The following is a 22,231-nucleotide window of genomic DNA, read 5'->3' as shown; positions in this document are numbered from 1 at the left end:
AAGAAAAGCCAAGACTAACAGCAACAGCAACGGCGAGAATGGGAGCCTGGGTGTGAGCAAGACGGGAGCGAGAGTGTGAGCCGGAGTGGGAGTGGGAGCGGGAGTGTGAGCCGGAGTGGGAGAGTGACCAAGAACGAGACTGTGACAGTGTGAGGAATGACAAAGATCTGCTCAATGTTCGGGGGGGAGAAAGGAGAAAGAGAGGGAGAAAGGGAGGGAGAAAGAGAGGAAGGGAGGGGAAAATGTTTTTGATTCAACCGGTTGCCTTATTTTTTTCCTGTTTTTGTTCATTTTTTCTCTTTTTTTTAAAATTAAAACCACAACCGTTGGATTCAAACAAGCTGAATCCAACAGTTTAAGTTTGGCCCCTGCACCATACAGGGATTTTATGCGCTGCATGGTAGCCGTGTCCGAATCTTGATCATCGAGATTGACTTGTGAGTTGTCCGGTGCTTCAAAAGATTTTATAATGACAAATGGTTTCAGAAAGACCTTTAGTTAATATTCTTTATGCACAAGGGCATTCTAGTAATGACAAGAAACGAAATTTATCACGCTTTTTTCTGGGCCTACCAAATTACTTTTCAAACTCACTTTTTTATTAATAATTTTATTACATAATTACTCATAATCTAAATTACTATTATAGACAAAAATAATTATATAAAATTATTTTACTTTTTACTCCCTCTTTGAACCCACCGCAAAGCACAATCGAAGTATGCTTATTATCCCTCATCCAAAGTTGAGCCTTTCCAACTTTTGTTTGTTGTTCTAGTAATTGTAATTTGGGTATACAGTGGTTGATACTGGATTTTATTAAATTTCTTCTTCTCTTTTGAATTAAATCTCTTTAGAATTCAATTCATAAAATAATAAAATAAAAAATAATCTCCTTATAATTTAAATATTTTTCAATTCTCTCGTTGGAATGATGCAATTTGTTTCAAACAAAAATTTGAAGCATCCTAAAATTTTGAGATCCAAGTGATAGCAAATTAATTTAATTCGTGGTGTACTCTAAATTTTTGAATTAAAAAAAAAAGCACTTTTCGGTTATAAAAAAATAGCCAAATTGCAGTGCACCTGCGCAGGAAGAAACAGAGGCTGCGATTATACATTTTTATTATTTAACTCGATCAGGAAAAAAGAAAATAGAAAAGAACTCTCATTGTTTTTCCTGTAAACTATGTTATAAAGAGGTTTTAGTTTAAAGAGGGATATATTAGGTATTTAGGTGAGTTTATAGAGTAAATTTTAAAAATTTTAACTTTAGTAATGGATTTAATAAACAATTGGGTTCAGAAAGTATTTTAGTGGGTTTAAATAACCCTACCATTTCTCTAATTATTTTTAAGCAAAATTTATCACGCAATTGCCGTTTACATGATTTTTTCTTCTTTTGATTTGATATTATGAAAACCTAAAGAAATCATTACATGGTTTCTTGTTCGTATTAGAATAATAAAAAAAAAAGTAGGTGATGAACCACACCAAAAAAAAATTAAATTAAATTCTCCTCAATCTAACCCAAATTATCAAGTAATAAAAAACCAATTAAAATCGCTTCTAAGGACTTTGGATTGCATATCAAATTATACAGTTGCTTGAGATTACAACAAAGGGCAAAGATAGAAAAGTATTCTCAAATTATATTTAGGTTTGAGAATTGTGAGGAATGCAAAAATTAAAGATGGCAACTACAACATTTTACGTGCGAATACAATTAGCTCGGTAAGTTGTGTTGGGATAAAATTAGCTTGATGATTCGGAATCTCGTTATTCACATGGAGATAGCAGCTAAATTTTGTGCAGTAACAGCGATCATGGGGAGTGATTGCAAGATTTTAAAAAATCCCATCACTATAATCAAACTCAGCCACAAAGATATAATAGCGTTAAGTTCTAATGAAATTCGGGAATCTGAATTTTTGAAAGAAAGTTAACCAGTCAAAGTTGATTGGTAAGATGAATCCCTCTCGGATTCATCTTAAGCATTTGATTTAAACAATCAATTCGTCTTATATCATGGGAGAAATGAATCGAGGCATTTGACGTTTTCGAGTGTATAGAATTTAGCCGATAACAATTTGTCCAGAAAAATTCTTTCAAGCAGCCAACTACAAAACTTTGATGCATCCTATACTAGCATGGATGTCCTATTTGCTATTGAAATGCTATAACTTTCAACTCTGTAGAAAAAAAAATGTAATTATGAAATAAAAGTTGATAATCTATAGTAAATACAACTTTTAAATAATAATTTTGATAAAAAAAAAGTAAAAATATTATAGGTTTTTCATAATACAAGTATAAGAACAAAACTTAGTTTTCAAGTTATAACAACTAGTGTATACTAAACACTTTGGAGTTATAATATTTAAACTGCAACTGTCCAGCCTCAATATCAATCAAAACCTTAATTAGTAGTAGACTATGACGGGCTAGTAATCTTTTCTTCTAAATCCACCATATTTACTCTGTTTTCTACATCCATAGGCAGCAACGAAACCGGATAGCACAAGAAGTTAGCTTGTTTTGATCTGCATATAAAAGCAATGAGCTTTTGAAGGCATTCGGAAACAAAGATGAAGATGAATGATATCTTCTCTTTGAATTTATATGGTCATATTTGTGAAAATGTCCTGATCAAATCTCATGTACTAAAAAATACACATGTTGATACACCCTTCCACATTCAGTTGGATCAACCTGAATGTTTACAAGAAGGGCAGCCCATCGATGAGTCCAATTATGAGCAGCCCATGAAGGAAGCCACATCACATGTTGAGGAAGAAGCAACTGGTAATGAATGGTACATAAGCACACGAGTGAGAAGACCCCTGGGTGGTTTAAAAATTATGTCGTGTAGTGAAATTGATAGGGCTCTATATTTGCTGAGAGGTGTATCACATGTACATGACACGAATCCAACAATGTTCATTCCAATACGTTTTCTTCATAGATTCTCTTTTGTGTTTCTAATTCACAATTCAAAATAATCAAACAATTGATACATAGGCTTAATAAATTCCAGTGCGACAATCAAGGAAACTCCTTTACCTCTCTGCTGATCTTGCTGGGATTACTTAACACCTAAATGCCTCCAAGCAATAGTTATGCAACACAAACACAAACAAGACTTTCTCGAAAGTCGAAACCAGTTGAATTGTCAAAAGAAAATTTCCACGCCAAATTAAAGAACCCCTAATTCATAATCATAAATGGACCAATTGCCTAGGCCTTCTCCCTTCGTGGATCTTTAAGTCAGGCCTGTTTGTTTCCCAAAAGTCATTTTCTTTCAGATTTTGTACTGACTGGGGCTACGTCGATCCTGCATTTTCTACCACTGCAAAACCTTTTCAGGCCTCGCAAAATGTTGAAACCACATTTTAGAATGCGTGGACGACATATGTTACACATGTCATTTATGTTTATGTATCATGAACAAAGTATAATACATACTAGATAATTATAATCACATAATCAGAGAATATGAATTGGATATGAATATTACAGTTTATAAATCCTTTCAGAAAAAAATTAAAAGCTGCATAATTAGTGGTATTTCAAAAAACATATGGCTGACAATGTAATTGTCACTGTTTCCACTTACCACAAATTCAAAGGGACGTCTGCTTCAAGCAAATATATATAATATACAAAGTTTCTTTCACATATTTAATACTTTCCCTCCTGCGCCTAATCATCAAAATCTGTTAAAAAAGTCAAGAAATGGCTTAGGCTCAAGGAATTTCAGAGCAACACTTGAAGATGATATAGTAAACTTCATTATTGCTGAGATGATCTCCCTACGATTCTCCACACCTTTCCAACCAACTAACCCTCAATTTCTGCAATACATGTCCATTCTTTAGAAGAAATCTCACCAGCTCAAGTTCATTCTCATTACCGCTAAAATCAATTAACTCAACTGTCTTGAGATGACATGTCAAACACAAAATGACTTTGTCAGGTATTTCCCAATCATCATAGTATTCGTCCTGTCAAGAGAAAACAGACAAGACTGTACGTAAGTAATGCAACGAAATAAATATTAAGAAGAATAATAGCAAATAATAGGGTAAGAATATAAGACTTAGAGAAAAGGGTAAATATTTTTAACTTGCAAAACGAAAAACTCACATCTGCTATTTCTTGCTTTGGTAACAACAAAAGCGACCATCAAGATTAACTTCTACTATTAAGCTCTAAGCAATAAATTAAGATAACATATCATACCTACTCTGAAAGTATTGTCTTAAATTAAAGCAAGCTGCAAGCCTAGTGACACTTTAACAAGATTGAACTTTTAGTACATAGGTGAGAGATATGATAAAATAAATGGGTAGAAGAATGTGTGCTAACAAATCAAATAAATTTAGGCGTTGAGATTACCGAATCAAAATATATTGTAAGAACTTCAAGATTTGGAGAGTGGTTGAGCAGTCTAATTATTAATGGCACAGTCCATTCGGCTGTTGTCACGCAAAGTATTAAAGACTTCAAATTATTGAATGAAGCAGAAAAATAGGATCGCTGTTCAAGTATAGCATTCAGAAACTGGAGGAACCACAAAAGAAATGAAAAGAGTAATCAGAAGTCAATGGAAGTGTAATTAACTAAACACAAAATCTAACTATTGATGATATCTATAAACTCAAGTCAATCAGTTGGTCCCTTTCTAGACGTCAAGAACAAATTGATTATTTAGACTAATGTGGCATCATTCAATGTCATCATGGCTTAGAAAAGTATATTCAGATCAATTGAAGTTCACCACAGCAGGGAATGAGCCATTTCATGAAAAAAGAAAAAAGAAAGCTGTAAACAAGTTCTAATAAAGTCATTCTTTAGCACAATGAAAATATAAAAATATACCTGGTAAAGAGTACACGACAATTTCAGAACTTTAACATCACGAAGTCCATTGAGGATTTTAGACATGCGATGACAAATTTCTTTAGCCTCCATGTACTCCCCGATAGTTTCCAAGAAAATGAAAGCATTTTGTAAAGAGTTTAAGCTCTCCAAGGTGAAGTCAGGTAAGAGTGGAGCAAAAATATTGAAAGACTCAAGATTTGAGCAAGCAATCTTAAGCTTGTAGTTGTCCAATTCATCACCACCAAACTCAATGCGCTCAAGTGTCAAAGACTTCAAACTATTGGAAGAAATGTCAAGAATCTTCAAATCAGGAAAACAACATGAATCCATTTTCAAATTCTCAAGAAGGGGAGAACTTGAAATAAGTTTAAGAAAAAACTATGGTCCAATAACTTGACATTCTTTAAATCAAACGACTTGAGCCGACTAAAACCAACACAAGTAGGTGGTAACTTTAAAACACACCTGTCAATCTCGCGACCAAAATGTAACTTCAGTGCCTCCAATGACTCACAAATTACCTTACAGCTGCGCAAACCTTTTGGTTCACTTAATAAAAACTCATCTACGGTCAGATACTTTAAACTGGTTGTTGAAATATCAAGACTCTCGAAATTGTGGAAAAAACACTCTTTCGTATACAAGTTCTCAAGGAGGGGACAACTTGAAAGAAACTCACGGAACAAGTTATAATCCAATACCTCAACATGTTGTAAATCAAGAGACTTTAGCCGGCTAAAGCCAACACAGGTAGGCAGATTTAAGACACCCTGGTGCTCTCGGTTGCCAAAATCTAACTTCAATGACACCAATGACTCACAAGTTACAAGGGAACGGGGCAACTTAATGGGCTCGTCTGAAATTATATCAAGATCAAGAACTTGCACGTTTCATCGTGCCACAACAGCAATCCATCTGTAAAATGTATAATCATCGACGCGATTCAAGCAAGAAAGACGAAATCTATGAATACTAACGGAACCATTTTGAAACAACAATACCCAGTTGACAAAATCTTTGAACTTTTCATTGGTTGTTTGAAGTGACCATCTTTCTAGCGGATTTGAACAAATATTGTGAACATTGAAGTTCAAGTAAGGAATTGAAAGCCACAAGTACCTCCATTTTCGCGAAACAGCACTCGCTCTAACAACATCAATTGTCTCCAGGAATGAGAAGATATGATGGATAATGGGCTCTGGAAGATTGCTGAGTCTGTCACCATCTTCGCCGCCAACATTATAACATACGCCGCATGTCAATTTTGAAATTATAGGGCTTCTTTGAAGAGCATTTTCCATTGATTTGAATTAAAATTTGGGAGGTGTTCTGGTCAGGTTTCTATGTCGCGGATGATTATTTAGGGGTTGAATTGAAGACTTATCCCCTCAAGTAAAAGAGATTTGAGCTCCGACCGAGAAATTTGTACGGCTGGGAAATGAATGATTTTCTTTTCCCGCTACTTTTTAATCTGATGAGAGTGGGCCTCAGCGATACCTAGTCGGCCCGCCCAATAAGAAGAAGACAGCATAACCGTATAAGACTACAATAATAGCTCTTTCATAAAGAATACTGTAAATGAAGTTATAAAATTTCGTAAATGAACAGGCAACGGTAAGCAACCATAAAACTAGTAGAAGATTTGATGATTTGCAGGGTATACTCTGTTTTGGGCCCTCTTGAACTGATGAGTTGAAGCAAGTAGAAACGAAAGCGAATCAAGCAAAAACAGAACCTACCGGAGGGGCTAAGGAGCAGGCATGTTAAGTGGTTGAAGAAATTCTGGAATAGCAAAAAGTCAAGTCGAACTCGCAGCCTTTGTTGTATTATGATTGTCAAGGTCTGTGTAGCCCTGATCGTACAATTGTGAAAATCTGTTATTGCTTTAGCTGCGCGTTTAGCTAGAGGCATTCAAATTGCACTTGCACCGGCCTTTCTTTATGAAGATTTGACTGCGTTTATAGAAAAATCTCGTGTCTCTGACGGATTTAATGGTTGTAAAGAGTGAAGATCGTGAATTAAACACTAATATCGCCTCACCGTCGTCACCAAGCTTAGAATTGAAGCATGAAGGATGAAGCTAATGATTCCCCTGCTCCTCCAGGTTTTCCTCCCAAATCCAATTTGGAGGTTGCAAGTGATTTTGGTGATCAAGATAATCTGACCGTTGCAGAAAAATGATCGTTTTAGGGATGAACAGGTTTTTACGCTGAAAAAGTTGTGTAGTCAATTTAGCCATTCTTTTTAGCTTTAGCCAGCTCTAAAGCTACACAGCGCGCACGTGCAATATTTAAATTGTAAGCTAAGTAATAACATCTGACAATTTAGTTCATAACACTGGCGAAATAATTTTTAAATAATATAGTTATTTCTCTTATAATTAGCACAAATATAAAATTTTGATAGTACAAAATTGTCACAAAATTAATTTTTGAAGGATAATTTATTATCTTTTTTTAATTACTTGTTTTAGAATAAAAGTATAAAGTACAATATTTACTAGATTTTTTAGACAAATTATATAATTTATTTGGTATCAATACAATTTAATCTTTTATTTTCATTCTAAAAATTTATTGCTCTTTTATTGTTGAATTTTAGAATTCATAACGGATTTAGAGTAGATTTGAATTTTTATTTTGAGATTTGGAGCAGACATAGATACTTATTCCTTTTTTGAATTCGGATATGAAGCAAAAAACATGGATCCATAATGGTTTTAGGCAGATAGAAATTTAGATTTTTATTACGAATCTACATTTGGAACAAAGTAGATCTAACCCATATCTAACCTTTTGTTATCCCTAAGTTAATCTCAAAGAGTGTGAGAGTGTTCAAGCTATTGAACCTCAGACAGAATTGGTGAAAAAGGTTATGCAGAATCAACCAGTTTAAGATTGGATTGGAGACAACAATGGAAGTTTCAACTGATAGGTAAGTAGAAAATTCAACTTGTGATATGGTGAGGATGCAGGGAAGCGATTTAGATGGGAACATTAATGACAATGATAAAAGCGGTGAGCACGCTGTTGCCTTATTCTCAAGTTCGTGAGTTGGGGGGCCTTCCCATTTATTGTGAGAGTATCTTTTTCAAAATTTTTAAGAATGATGATTTTTGACCTATTGATTATATCTCACCAACCTTCACTCTTTAGTTAACCCTATTAAAAATTTTAAATTAATCTTCATTTCTCAACATGCCTTATCTAATCCTAAATTTACCTTTATTATAATTTTTATTTTTTTTCCAAGGATCCACTATATAAAACTTATAAAATCTATTTTAAAATAAAAAAATCTCAAAATCACTATAATCTCTATCTTTCTTTTCAAATATTTTATCCATGTTTGCTATAATTATAAAAGAAGATTTGATACTTCTTCATTATCTTCTATTGAGTACTGTAAATTAATTTCTTCCATAATTACAAAAGTAGAGTATACAATAGGGTAAAATCTTGTTTAGTCCCTATATTATGAAGTTAGTGCCCATTTAGTCCCTATATTTTTAAAAACATTTCAAAACGTCTCTGCTGCTAAATATTGACACTCTGCTATATTCTTTTTAAATTACTTTTACAATATTACACTCTTACAATAATGTTTCTTTTTTGGATATTAATAAAAAAATTAGATTATCAAATTAAACTAAAAAATAAAATAAAAAATGAATGTATTAATTTGTGTGGAAGCTCACGTAACACGTATGTCTAAAAAATTAATATTGTAAAAAATTTCATTATCAATTTTTTTAGAAAAATTAATATTTTAACTCAGGAGAGTGTTTCACAAAAATTAATATATATTTTATTTTATTTTTTTGTGTTAAACTAGTAATTTATTTTTTTCTTTTTAATAATGTCTAAAAAAATTATTATAATAGGGTAGTATTGTGAAAATAAGTTAAAAGGAATAAAATATAATGACAAGAGTGTCAATAATTTAATGGTAGGGATGGCTTGATGTATTTTTAAAAATATAGGGATTAAACAGACACTAACTTCAAAATATAAGGACTAAATGAGTTTTTACCCGTATACAATATTTGAGAAGAGATATAATTTAAAAAGTTAAAAGGAATTAAGGTTTATGAAATTAGATTAGCCAAATTAGAAATTAATAGAAATAATCATGCGGGAACACTAAAAAACTATTTTCCATTTTAAGTGTTTTCATACAAAGATAAAATAGTTAGTTTATTAGTTTATAAGTGATTAGTGGGGGCTAGTGAGATATAATGGGAGGTCAAACATCACAACTCAATTTTTAAATTGGGCATCTGCTTCACCTATGCATTTATGGGCTGAGCTATTTTTGAAGAGTTAGGATTTTTTTCCTGATCTAAGCATGTCCTGAACAAATAAGTAATTTTCCTGATCTAAGCATGTCCTGAGCAAATAACTCAATTACAGATTGGTTGTTAATGAATAAATAAGTAGAAAAAGTTAAATCTTACCCATACATTACTAATAAAAGACACATGACCAAATATTCTTAAAAGTTCAGTAGTGCTCAAATCAGGAGAAGATCGTGTTCTATTTTTTAATGGTTGTAATGTAATGTAATGTAATGTGTACATGTTCATACTCGCCCAAAAAAAAAAAGAAAAACAAAATTCTCGGCTATCCATGTATTTATCTTGTCAGTGAAGCTGGAAAATTATTAGAAGACCCTTCCGCTTTTGTATGTCGAAAGCATTGTTAAGCTTTATCAAGCCACTCAATTAATGAGTTTTTAAGTATTATCGAACATTAATTTCCATTTGATGAACCAGATGCATAAACTACACAGCTCCAAATATGTTAGCTGGCAAAAAGGCCAGTCCAGCAGCATTTGTACCTCCATCCTCTGCCGATAAATAAGGGACCAGTTTTACACACCAAAAGCCCACCATAAAATGCTTTGTGAGATTCGACTAGAAAATTGATCTCTAGAGAAATAAATGGACTCAAATGTTGTCACTGCACAAATGTATTTTTCCATAATCATGTTCTCACGTACATTATGGCCTAAAATACCTACTAGTATATGGATCTTAATGTTTTGTTCTTTATTTTATTCCCAAAAGTCCAAAACTCTTTTAATAAATTTGGAATTTCCCCATAGATTTTTTTTTTTTTAAATAGAGACTAAAACTCCTTCATGGGTGATGATGTATTTCCAAAATCACATATAATTTTAAGACAATTATCCATTAACCACATTTTTTTTAATTTTTTCAAAAATACACATTTTTTTGGCAGAATTTCAGTTAAAATTACATTTTGTTGAATCCATCCACTTCCATCTTCATTCAAGTAAGAGAATTAACAAAAAATTAGTTATATGATTTTTTTGCCCCTAAATGTAAAAGTGCCGTTTTTTTTCCTAAATAAATGCCCCAAAAAAAAATTAAGATATTGAAACTTAATTTACTCTGAACTTGAAGCCAAACCCATAAGAAAGGAATCATCATCAATAGATCTCTAACAAGAAGAGCAAAATTAAGCAAAAGTAACAAAAGAAGCGGATGTATCTTACAGCACCCACAAACTGGAATTTTCATTTAATAAAAGACTGAGATTCTAGGATTTATTCTCTCTCACTTCACTTCCTCAATTATTGCAGCATCCAACAATAGTGCAAGCTCAATCAGCCCTACTTTAGCTCCAAGTTCAAATTGAAAAAATAAAGTTTTGGGGGAAAAAAATCCATAAAAATTTCATTCAGTACCCTAAAAAATATTGCTGCATATTTATAATTTATTCATCACTGGGGACCAAATAAAAGAAAAATCTTTCAAAAGAAGAAAATAAACATTTCCTTTTCGATATGGCCACTGATAGCACCACCACTCTCAATGGTCTACTTACGGCATTGGAGGAGTGCCCGCTATCGTCCCCACCTTTGTTGAGTTACGGTGACGATGTTCACCGTGAGTGCAGTGATTATGGGCTTGTACGAACCGCGATGAGGTGTCTGCTTTTTATTCGGTCGACAATGGAACGTAAGGCCCACTCTCTTCAGAGAAATAAGAAGCGCGAAAATCATTTATTTTCCCGCCGTAATAGATTCTCACGCTAAGTTTTCAATTGAAACCCCCAAATCCACCTCAAGATACAAACCTAACCAGAAACCCCCCAAAATTTTTTAATTCAATTCAATGGAAAATGCTCTTCGAAGAAACCCTAAAATTCCGAAATTCGTAGTGTGTTCTGATATTGGCGGCGATTGCCAAGGTGGCGATAGACTGAGCAATCTTCCAGAGCCCATTATCCATCACATATTCTCGTTCCTGGAGACAATTGATGTTGTCAGAGCAAGCGCTGTTTCGCGAAGATGGAGGTACTTCTGGCTTTCGATTCCGTACTTGAACTTCAATATTCACAATATTTGGTCAAATCCGCTAGAAAGATGGTCACTTGAAAAAATCAATGAAAAGTTCAAAGATTTTGTCAACTGGGTATTGTTGTCTCAAAATGGGTCCATTAATATTCAAAGATTTCTTCTTTCGTGCTTCAATTGTGTCGATGATTATACACTTTACAGATGGTTAAATGCCGTGGCACAACGAAATGTGCAAGTACTTGATTTGGATATTATTTCAGAAGAACCTATTAAGTTGCCCCGTTGTCTTGTAACTTGTGAGTCATTGATGTCATTGAAGTTAGATTTTGGCAACCGAGAGCACCAGGGTGTCTTAAATCTGCCTACTTGTGCTGGATTTAACCAGCTAAAGTCTCTTGATTTACAACATGTTGAGGTATTGGATTATAACTTGTTCCGTAAGTTTCTTTCAAGCTGTCCTCTCCTTGAGAATTTGTACATGAAAGAGTGTTTTTTCCGTGATTTCAAGATTCTTGATATTCCATCAACCAGTTTAAAGTATCTGACCATAGATGAGTTTTTATTAAGTGAACGCAAAGGTTTGCGCAGCTGTGAGGTAATCTGTGAGTCATTGGAGGCACTGAAGTTACATTTTGGTTTGGAGATTGACAAGTGTGTTTTAAAGCTACCATCTACTTCTGTTGGTTTTAGTCGGCTCAAATCTCTTGATTTGAAACATGTTGAGTTATTGGACCATAGTTTCTTTCTTAAACTTATTTCAAGTTCTCCCTTCCTTGAGAATTTGATTATGGATTCATGTCGTTTTTCTGATTTGAGGATTCTTGACATTTCATCTGCTAGTTTGAAGTCTTTGACACTTGATCGCATCGAGTTTGGTGGTGATGAATTTGGCAGCTACAAGCTTAAGATCGCTTGCCCAAATCTTGTGTCTTTCAATATTTTTGCTCTACTATTACCTGACATCACTTTGGAGGGCTTAAACTCTTTACAAAATACTTTTGTTTTCTTGGAAGATATCGGTGAGCATATGGAGGATATAGAGATTTGTCATCGTTTGTCCAAAATTCTTAATGGACTTTGTGGAGTTGAAGTTCTGAAACTGTCTAGTACTCTTTACGAGGTATGTTTTCATATTTTTCATTGTGATGTAACATGACTTCATTAGTACTTGTCTACAGCTTTAATTTTTTCGGTCTTTTTCATTAAATGACTTGTTATCTGCTTTATAAACATCAATTGAACTCAATATACTTTTGTAAGCGATAATGACATTGAATGATGATGCCACATTAATCTGAATAATCAGTTTGTTCTTAATATCAAGAATTGGACCCATTGGTATGTGACTCGAATTTGTAGAAATCATCGGTAATTAGGTTGTCTCTTTAATTATTGCATTCCCACTGACCTATGTTTACTCTTTTGATTTTTATTTTTATTTTTTGTGGATCTCTAGATTCTGAACGCTTCACTTGAAGAAGGATCATATTTTTCTGCTTCATTCAATAATTTGAAGTCTTTAATACTTTGCGTGACTATGGCTGAATGGACCGTGCCGTTAATAATTAGATTGCTCAACCGCTCTCCAAACCTTGAAGCTCTTACAATATATTTTGATGCGGTAATCTCAACACCTAAGTTTGTTCATTTGTTAGACACAATTTCTTCTACCCACTTATTTTATCATATCTCTCATCTATGTACTAGGAGTTTAATCTTTTTAAAGTGTCACCAGGCTTGGTTTCAATTAATACAATAGTTTCGAAGTAGGTCTGATAAAGCGTGATGGTAAAAGTTAATCTTGATGCTCTTTTGTTGTGTTACCATAACAAGAAAGGGCATATGTGCAATGGCATAGCATGACCTTAAACCGAGTGAGGGTAAATTTAATTTACTTAGAAGAATTTGATTTTACTTATTGTTTGCAATTCATTTTGGATTTAACATACTCATCTATTGTGAGTTTGAGTCTTTGAGCCTACTTTTTTTGTATATTATTTAAAGTCGGCTGGAACAAATAAAAATTGAATTGGAGCAAATAAGTTTTTTTGTTGAAATAAGAAAAAATGGTTTCTAAAAAAATTAGACTCAGCAGGGTGGCTCCGCCAACTGAGAATATTATGTTTTGTCAATTAAGATGATTTACCTTTTCATACTTAAGTCTTATCTTACCCTATTATTTGCTTTAAGAAATTATTCTTGTTCAGATTTATTTCCTTGCATTACTTACCTACATCCTATCCATTTTCTCTTTACAGGGTGAATATTTTGATGAGTGGAAAATATCTAACAAGGCTATTTTGTGTTTGACATGTCATCTCAAGACGGTTGATTTAGTTGAATTTAAAGGTCATGAAAATGAACTTGAGTTGGTGAGATTTCTTCTAAAGAATGGACACGTGTTACAAAAATTGAGGATTAGTTGGTTGGAAGATGTCTACAATCGTAGGGAGATCATCTCGAGGATAATGAAGTTTCCGAGATCATCTTCCAGTGTTATACTGAAATTCCTTCAGCCTAAATCACCTTTTGACTTCTGTGAAATATTAAGATGATTGACTTATGATGGAAATATGATATATGTGAGAGTAACTTTGTTTGTCATCTATATTTGATTTGCTTGAAGCGAACATTCTTTTGGATTTGTGGAAAGTGGAAACAGAGCCAGTTACAAGGACAGCAATGTATTTTGCTTCAAAATACTATCCAATTATGCAGCTTTTCAGTTTTCTGTTGTCCAATTCTGAAAGGGTTTATGAATTATGATATTAATATTTATTTCAAATTGTTGTCGATTTGCACTCTAATTGTATGTTTTACAACTGTGATCTGGTATGATATTATACTTTTCATAACATACAGAATAAACATAGATGATATGTATAATAGGACAAAGGTTTGAACTTGAACTCAGGTAACCTCTTCCACGAATACGAAATAAAATGCCTTTTTTGAGAAGAGGAAAGTAACAGGCCTTACTGCCTTAAAGATCCCCGAAAGGAGAACAAGAGTACAAGACAACTATTCGTTTGAAGTAGGCAATTCGTCCACTTATAAAATCCCCAAAATTAGGGTTTTTTAATTTGGCGGGAAAATTTCCCCCCGCCGTATTCATTTCTAACCTCCGAATTCCCAATCTCCTTTCCACTTGATAAGTATCTATGGATGAGTAAGTGGATCCATTGATACCCCAGATAGATACTAACATAAAAACCCAAAATTCTAGTTCAATGGTAGACGCTTTTAAGAGCACAAAAATTCCGAGATTGAGAGGTGGCGGTGAAGATGTTGACAGACTCAGCAATCTTCCTGAGCCCATTATTCATCACATATTCTCGTTCCTTGGCACAATTGATGTTGTTAGAGCAAGCGCTGTTTCGCGAAAATGGAGGTGCTTCTGGCTTTCAATTCCGTACTTGAACTTCAATATTCACAATATTTGGTCAAATCCGCAGGAAAAATGGTCACTTGAAAAAATCAATGAGAAGTTCAAAGATTTTGTCAACTGGGTGTTGCTGTCTCAAAATGGGTCCATTAATATTCAAAGATTTCTTCTTTCGTGCTTCAATTGTGTCGATGATTATACACTTTACAGATGGTTAAGTGCTGTAGCACAACGAAATGTGCAAGTACTTGATTTGGATATTATTTCAGAAGAATCTATTAAGTTGCCCCGTTGTCTTGTAACTTGTGAGTCATTGGTGTCATTGAAGTTAGATTTTTGCAAAAAAGTGTACCGTCAGGGTGTCTTAGAGCTGCCTACTTGTGCTGGTTTTACCCGGCTCAAGTCCCTCGATTTGCAAAAGGTTGAGTTATTGGATTCTAACTTGTTCCGTAAGTTTATTTCAAGCTGTCCACTCCTTGAAAATTTGAATATGGCGGCTTGTTTTTTCCGTGATTTCAAGATTCTTGATATTTCAGCAACCAGTTTAAAGCATTTGACCATAGATGATGTTGGATTCTGTGAACCAAAAGGTTTGGCCAACTGTGAGGTAAAGCTTGCCTGCCCAAATCTTCTGTCTTTGAAATTTTCAGGCTCAGCCGAACTGGAGTTCTCCTTTGAGGGGTTAAAGTCCTTAAAAAAGGCATACATTTACTTAGATATTGACGGTGATGATGATGTTTGTTATGGTGTGAGTAAAATATTCGATGGAGTTCGCAATGCTGAAGTTCTGAAACTAAATATGGTTGTTTCCTGGGTGTGAATCTATGCTCTCCTTAAATGTGCTACTATTTGGTTTCTTGTTTGGTGATTTTGTTGACCGTTTACATTTGACAATGCAACTGGTTTCAATGGAGTCTAGTTTGCTTTAAATAACTGTGATCGTGTAAGCCGTTTTTGGAATCTGATATGTGTTTGACATATCACTTGTGTACTATAAATATAATTAGGATGTAATTGTATCATTTGATATTTGCTAGTTGCAGACCTGTCTTTCTAATTGTGCCCATTTTCTTTTTCTATTTTTCCTACCGCCTCACTCTTTCAATTTTTCCTTTTATGAGCCTTATGTAGAACATTTATATGCTATGACCATTGAAAGCATTAGTCGATGTTCTTAGCTCTTACCATTGCCAAGCCAACTTGTGAGCAAAACTCTTTTTTGTTGCTTACTGAGACTCAAACGTAAGTCACGACTCTTTATGAATATCATTGGTACATAGTTGAATTTTGCTTGTGATTATCTCGGAATCCCGATCCTTATGGTTTATCATTTCTTTTTATGTGCTACCTGCAGCTTCTCAATGTTGTATTTGCTAAGCCAGATTGCTTCTTCTCTCCATTGTATAATTTGAAGTCTTTAAAGCTGATTGTTGGCCCATTTGACCAGACCATACAATCAACAATCAACTTGCTCAACTGCTCTCCCAATCTTGAAGCACTTGCAATATATTTTGATTGGGTAATTTCAATACCTAGAATTATTGGTCCAGTTAGGCGTAATTAATCTTGTTTAATGTTAATTGGATTTGGCAATGTTGTGGTTCAAACTGAAGATAATACACTTATAAGCGTGCGAGTACTCACATGCAAAAAATTGAGTGCCTCCTTGGGCCTATCCCATAAAGATAGCATCCTGATGATTACCACAGCTTAGGTCATGTTTGCACAGAAGAATGTGTGAACATTAGCTGAGAATTAGTTTCTTATGGAATTGGATCCATCCAATTGATCAGCTAATTTTGGAATATTTATTTTCGCCTGGTCAGCATTTGGATTTTGGAGTGTTGTTTGGCATAATACCTGATTGGCATATAACCTGTTTTGTCAGAAAAACTTCCTTACTTCTGGCATTGATATTTTATTTGTTTTCACTCTGACAGTTTAAAGATGGTGATCTCTGGAAAATACCAGATAAGGGTATTCCATGTCTGACGCATCATCTCAAAACGGTTGAGATATTGGAGTTTTACGGTAACGAGAATCAACTAGAGTTGGTGAGGTTTATATTAAAGTATGGACAAGTATTGCAGAAAATGAGTATTACCTGGGGATATTCAGGTGTTAAGTATCCCATCAAGATTAGCAGACAGGTAAAGGAGTTTCCTAGACTGTCTCCAACTGCTGCACTGGAATTTCTTGAGCCTTTTTACGAATGGTTTGATCATTTTGGGTTGTGAACAAGAAACACAAGAAAATATTTGAAGAAAAAGCGTTCTTATTCGAAAGAATGTTGTGGATTCATATTTATGCATATGTATACATGTGTTTTAGTAGTTTTCCTAATGAGAACTGGAAGAATATCGCACTGGCTGGTCCTATGTTCTGTTTTGATTGCAATTACTCACTGACAAGAATAGCACACAGCAAAATTGAATGTAATTCAATATAGTTGAATGAGTAAAAGGTTAAAAAAAAAAAACTGTTCCGTTTATTCGACGTACAATCTAATGTCGCACAATGAATAAAATTCCTCTATCTCGGAATAGGCCCCGATGAGATTATTTGCTGGGGCTAAAAAGCTTGGCTCTTTAAACGGGGCCGCCTTAGTTATTGAATGATTTTGTGCGAGTAGTTATGTCCAGCTTATCCACTACATATCAATTCCATGCCTATAACATGTCAGGATTGTTCACGCTCTGTTTTTCAACCGGAAAATCAATAAAAATTAAGAATTAAAAATGATTGAGAATTGAGCGACAAACAATAGTGGAAGAGGTAGAGGCTAGTGACTAACCAGTAACGAAGTTCATGGGAGATTTCAATTCATGCTATATGGTCACTGTATCTCATTAATTAAACCTTAAAAGTTCCACAAAACGCTGCAATGATTTTTAGCATAAATAATAAAATATTACATTCTCAAGCTTCAAAATAGTACGCTGAGTTATATTGAGGGCTAAATATTGAAGTGATCCTCACTTATTGAATCGATTCTATTATTATTTAATTAATTTCGTGAACTTTCACATATCAAGGGAAAGAGAATAGGAATAGAACTAAAATGAAAAATAAGAAAAAAGCTGTCCATTAATTTCATTATCGAATCTCCATTTGTTGGATACATGAAAAGACACAGCTGTAAATATATTACATAAAATAGTCCAGTCAAGCAACATTTCTTACAAGCATCCTAATTTGGCACTAATGAGATCCAAGAAATGACAATATTTGTACCTCCATCTTCTGTTGATGGAATATTACATTTCTTACAAGAAATTACACACCAAACGCCCACCACAAATCCAAATGCCGTGCTCACATATAACCAATAGCCCATTTCGTTTTCATCTTCACTGCCATTTTCATTTTCAGCTGGTATCGGAACATTCTGATCTGTGCAATTCTTGGGAAGCGGAGCGCCACAAAGATTGTTTCCAGCAAAACAGGACGCGTTAAAGCCTTGCAGTTGAGTGCCCAAAGGAATTTTTCCGGTCAAGTTGTTATCAGACAAGTTCAAGTGACTCAGAAACGTCAAACTTGAAATGCTTTGTGGGATTCCACCAGAAAGAAGGTTTCCAGAGAAATCAATGGACTCCAATGATCTCATGGCGCCCACGTTCTCAGGAATTTTTCCAGTAAGAAAATTGTGTGACAAATTCAGTGATTGCAATGCTAAAAGATTTGTCATTTCTTCCGGAATGTCTCCTGAAAGATTATTTCCAGACAGATCCATACATCTTACCAATTTAAGCATGGTATTATACTCCAGCTCTCTTCCTTTCATCACGACCAATGCATTCTCGATGAATCTAATGCTAAAGTGATTACTAAAGGTATAATATTCTATATCAGTCTCCATAGAATTGCTCTGGTTCATCATGGCTGTGAGGTTATTGATACATCTCGGTATAGTTCCAGAAAAATTATTATGAGAAAGGTCTAAGATATGTAGAGAAGTTAGACGACAAAGCTCGGCTGGTATATGACCGTGGAATTTGTTTGTTCGAAGGCGGAGGATCATTATTAAAAGCTTTTCTCCAATCCATGCTGGAATATTTCAAGAGAACCCATTTTCACCAATGTCAAAGACTACTAACTTTGCACAATTTTGAAGTGATGCGGGTATTGGCCCAGAAAGATTGTTGTGGTCAAGCTGCAACGAGTGGAGCGAAGTTAAACTTCCCATTGAGGCTGGAAGGGCACCAGTAAACGCATTGTTACCTAACTTCAGGACCGACAAATGTTGCAAATTCATCCAACAATCGGGTAATTCTCCAGACAAAGAATTGTTCGTAAGGATGAGAAATTCCATCGAATGCTTCGCTTCATTTCTCTCAGAACACAAGAAATGGAACAGGGATCCAGCTAAAGCATTGTTGGACAAATCACGTAAACGTATGTTGAAGGGAATAAAAGGTATTGGACCAGATAAACTATTCGAGTTCAAGTCAACAGACTCCAGTTGAGTAGCCTCAGATAAACTAGAAATTTCCCCGTAGATATGGTTGTGAGAGAGATTGAAATGCTTTAATCTACGGGGTATAGATTTAAAAAACCTACTGGGTATGGTACCTAAAATTCCTGAGTTGGGCATATCTAGAAAAAGCAAATGCTCTAGTGAATTAATCCAAGATGGAAACTGAGGGCCTGAATTACAAGAACCTAAGTCTAGTGATTTGATCTTTTTAAAAGGAGGAACCCAGTCAGGACTGACTTTGAGAGTTAATGAATTTCCAGAAACATAAAAAGCTAACAAACTTGTGAGATTGGCAAAATGAATTTCAGAAAGAGTTCCGTTCAATTTGTTATTTGAAAGACTTACAGCTTGCAAGGATGAAAGTTTTCCCAGAGAAGATGGAATATGACCAGAAATCATGTTGTCACCCAGTAAAAGACCTTGTAGACTTTTAAATTGCCCAAGTTCATTGATCAGTTGACTCGAGAGTTTATTATCGCGTAAGTCAACAATCTCTATCACATCTGAAACACATCCTGAGAAAATATCTATGATTTGGGATATGTCTTGACTCAATTTGACATCTATTATAGAGATTGACCTCAAGTTACAAAGTCTTGCAATTGAGGTTGGAATTTTCCCTTGAACTTCACTGTAATCGAGATTGAGTGATTTGATAGTACTACTCAAATTTCCTACAACGCTAGAAATCTGGCCTTCTAATCTATTGCCACGAAGTGAAAGGTACTCAAGACGGGTGAATTTATGCAACCAGGTGGGAATCGAAGAAATGAAATTGTTGGAACGCAAATCAAGATGTTCAAGAGAAGTCAAGTTTTGAAGTCCATCAGGGATTGGACCTCCAAAGGAATTAAAACCTCGTTTAAGAAAGATTAAGATAATGTTTACTTTCTGGAGTGGGAGTGTAGAGTGTGTATTCCTCCCACTCCAGTGTTTACTTACCTTAAAAAAGGGGGAGTGGGAGTGGGAATTCGTGGGTCCCACTCAATTTTAGAGTGGGGAGTGGAATTCCCACTCCCATGGGAGGAGGTGGGAGTGGGAATCCACTCCCCCCTCTTCCCATTTTATCCTTATAAAAATAAATAAATAAATAATATTTAATAAAATAAATAATATCATATTTATTAAAAATAATAATTATATCATATTTATTTTATTAAATTTAATAAAATAAAAATAAATAAATATTATATTTAAATTAATAATATTAAACATTAATTTTAATAAATATTAATTATTTATTTATTTAATAATAATAAATATTTTATTCTAAAAAAATATTAATTTTGTACTATATTATCAATAATAATATTTCATTTGTGTTGCTATTATTAATAATTTTTATTCACATAATTTAAATTAAAATTAATAAAAAATTATGATTTATATAATTAAGAATATTAGTAATTATTATTAATTTATAAATATAATAAAATATTTATTTTATTTTCTAAATATATTTTTTATTAATTTTTTAATTACAAATTATAATTTTGTACATAAGGATAAAATTATAAATTAAAACAATTTACTCCCAATCCAAGACAAAGTAAACAAATAATTAGGATTCTGATTGACAATCCATACTTTCATTTAGTCTAAGTAAACACCCTACTCTCACTCCCACTCCACACTCCTAATCCAAGGATTCTCACTCCTCAGGATTCCCACTCCAATCCAAAAAGTAAACGCAGCATAAATGACTTAGACCAAAAACCCAACTAGGAACCAAAGTGTTATCAAACTCGTTGTAACTGAGATCAAGGGTGTAGAGAGATGAGAAATTTGCAATAGGTAGCTCGGGCAAGCTGTTATGGAGGCTGCAAGCTGACAATTTTAACACTTGTAAAGAAGGGAGCATGTTTGTCACCAAAAACCAGTCAGAGGCTGTACTGAGATCCACGCCAGTTAAATCAAGGTGCTTTAGCAAAGATAGACCAGATAACCAGGAAAAGTTTTCCAAATATAAAAAAGACAAAGGGATTTGACTACTGAGATCAAGATATTGGAGATTAGAAAGGTTCCCGAGCTGGTAAGGAATCATTCCCGTAAATTCTGCTCTGGAGAGATCAATGTGTCTTAAACTCCCCATGGAACCAAGGAATACAGGAAGCTGAGCTTTTTCAAAATTATTGTTGCTCAATTCCAAGTAAACCAAATGCTTCAGATCAAGCAGAGATGGATTTATCTTACCAATCAACTTTGACGTCTCGTCCTTATAATCTTCAAGCCAAAAAGGTTCATCATCATGCAGAAAAGGATTTCCGAGGCGGAGCTCTAGGACATGGCCTGTCGAGTCGTTGCAGACAACACCAGCCCAAGTGCAACAATTCCCATCACTCCATAAGGCCAGCCGGTTCGCGGGATCTTTGAGATCTTGCTTGAACCTTAACAGCGCTTCTCTTTCACTTTGAATACAACCAATATAAGCGCTTCCATTGCAATAGCCAATTTTGATATTTGCTAGAGCAAGCAACTCTAGTAAAAGAAGGGCAACAGCAAGTTTCATTATTGGTTTCAATAGAAAATAGAAATTCATGTGGTTGAGAGAACGCTTCAATATACAGCCTGCTATTTATAGCGTCCTTCTTGAAATATTAATTTGTAAATCTTCAAGAGCTAAGCGCTAAATATCTAGAGAGTAATTTTGGTTGGAAATTAGCTAGTGAAAAATTTATGTGTTAAGAGTGTGTGGTAGAAAAATAAGTTAGTTTAATTGAGTGGTCAAAAAATAGTTAGATAAAATGCATTTGTAATGTCGGTGACGTGCACTATAAGTTGAAGCATTTGCTCAATTGTGAAAGTGTGAACCGGAAAATTTTAATAAAATAAGTTAAAGTTAAACCATAAGGGGTTTAAGTCCTATCTTTTCTCAATTCTCAATTACTTCCCCTAACCATATTCTCTTACTAAGAATACTTTCTACTTTCATACTATAGCACACTAGCTTCCTCCTCCAACAGTCCTTACGTATTTGCCTATGGTCTCTTTGATAATTACTTTGCATCTAAATTTCAAAGACAATTTTATCGCTATTGGTTCAACAAAGTAGAAAATTTTAAGTATTTTGATATTATTAGTGGCTCAAGCATAACTTTACGGTTTTTCACAAAAATAACTTTACGATTTTTCACAAAAATAATTTTATGGTGCATTTA

The 22,231-nt window shown here is 34.1% G+C and overlaps 4 protein-coding genes and 1 pseudogene across 4 annotated transcripts; 3 read left to right on the top strand and 2 right to left on the bottom strand.

Annotated features, from left to right (window-relative positions):
* Positions 1 to 3,685: 3,685 nt before the first annotated feature.
* On the bottom strand, positions 3,686 to 7,075 carry LOC18055264 (annotated as a pseudogene).
* A 3,584-nt stretch (positions 7,076 to 10,659) lies between these two features.
* Positions 10,660 to 13,916, top strand: LOC18055263 (F-box/FBD/LRR-repeat protein At5g53840). Its single transcript, XM_024178099.1, has 3 exons — positions 10,660 to 12,331; positions 12,668 to 12,832; positions 13,470 to 13,916. Exons 1-3 carry the CDS (start codon positions 11,027 to 11,029, stop codon positions 13,764 to 13,766), a joined length of 1,767 nt encoding a protein of 588 aa, XP_024033867.1. The 5' UTR covers positions 10,660 to 11,026; the 3' UTR covers positions 13,767 to 13,916.
* A 300-nt stretch (positions 13,917 to 14,216) lies between these two features.
* Positions 14,217 to 15,416, top strand: LOC18055262 (F-box/LRR-repeat protein At3g03030). The gene has a single exon (XM_024177863.1). It carries the CDS (start codon positions 14,442 to 14,444, stop codon positions 15,414 to 15,416), a length of 975 nt encoding a protein of 324 aa, XP_024033631.1. The 5' UTR covers positions 14,217 to 14,441.
* A 332-nt stretch (positions 15,417 to 15,748) lies between these two features.
* LOC112095829 lies at positions 15,749 to 16,891 on the top strand. The gene is made up of 2 exons (XM_024178272.1): positions 15,749 to 16,115; positions 16,537 to 16,891. The coding sequence occupies exons 1-2, from the start codon at positions 15,936 to 15,938 to the stop codon at positions 16,831 to 16,833; spliced, it is 477 nt and encodes a 158-aa protein (XP_024034040.1). The 5' UTR covers positions 15,749 to 15,935; the 3' UTR covers positions 16,834 to 16,891.
* Positions 16,892 to 18,653: 1,762 nt separating this feature from the next.
* On the bottom strand, positions 18,654 to 21,582 carry LOC18055261 (receptor-like protein EIX1). The gene is made up of 2 exons (XM_024177862.1): positions 20,764 to 21,582; positions 18,654 to 19,964 (listed from the first exon to the last, which is right to left on the bottom strand). Exons 1-2 carry the CDS (start codon positions 21,580 to 21,582, stop codon positions 18,654 to 18,656), a joined length of 2,130 nt encoding a protein of 709 aa, XP_024033630.1.
* Between the last annotated feature and the right edge of the window lie 649 nt (positions 21,583 to 22,231).

This window comes from Citrus clementina, unplaced genomic scaffold, assembly GCF_000493195.1.
Source record: "Citrus clementina cultivar Clemenules unplaced genomic scaffold, Citrus_clementina_v1.0 scaffold_1, whole genome shotgun sequence".
NCBI classification, from domain to species: domain Eukaryota; kingdom Viridiplantae; phylum Streptophyta; class Magnoliopsida; order Sapindales; family Rutaceae; genus Citrus; species Citrus x clementina.
Note: the sequence above shows the minus strand (reverse complement) of the source record. Positions and strands in the feature narration are given on the sequence as shown.

What these genes read in the sequence shown, in the direction of transcription:
- LOC18055263 (XM_024178099.1), top strand. Translation starts at nt 11,027, where the DNA reads ATGGAAAATGCTCTTCGAAGAAACCCTAAAATTCCGAAATTCGTAGTG. An exon ending in TGTCTAGTACTCTTTACGAG is followed by an intron (nt 12,332 to 12,667) that starts GTATGTTTTCAT and finishes GTGGATCTCTAG; the next exon opens with ATTCTGAACGCTTCACTTGA. An exon ending in TTACAATATATTTTGATGCG is followed by an intron (nt 12,833 to 13,469) that starts GTAATCTCAACA and finishes TTCTCTTTACAG; the next exon opens with GGTGAATATTTTGATGAGTG.
- LOC18055262 (XM_024177863.1), top strand. Translation starts at nt 14,442, where the DNA reads ATGGTAGACGCTTTTAAGAGCACAAAAATTCCGAGATTGAGAGGTGGC.
- LOC112095829 (XM_024178272.1), top strand. Translation starts at nt 15,936, where the DNA reads ATGTGCTACCTGCAGCTTCTCAATGTTGTATTTGCTAAGCCAGATTGC. An exon ending in TTGCAATATATTTTGATTGG is followed by an intron (nt 16,116 to 16,536) that starts GTAATTTCAATA and finishes TCACTCTGACAG; the next exon opens with TTTAAAGATGGTGATCTCTG.
- LOC18055261 (XM_024177862.1), bottom strand. Translation starts at nt 21,582, where the DNA reads ATGAAACTTGCTGTTGCCCTTCTTTTACTAGAGTTGCTTGCTCTAGCA. An exon ending in GTCTAAGTCATTTATGCTGC is followed by an intron (nt 19,965 to 20,763) that starts GTTTACTTTTTG and finishes CTCCCACTCCAG; the next exon opens with AAAGTAAACATTATCTTAAT.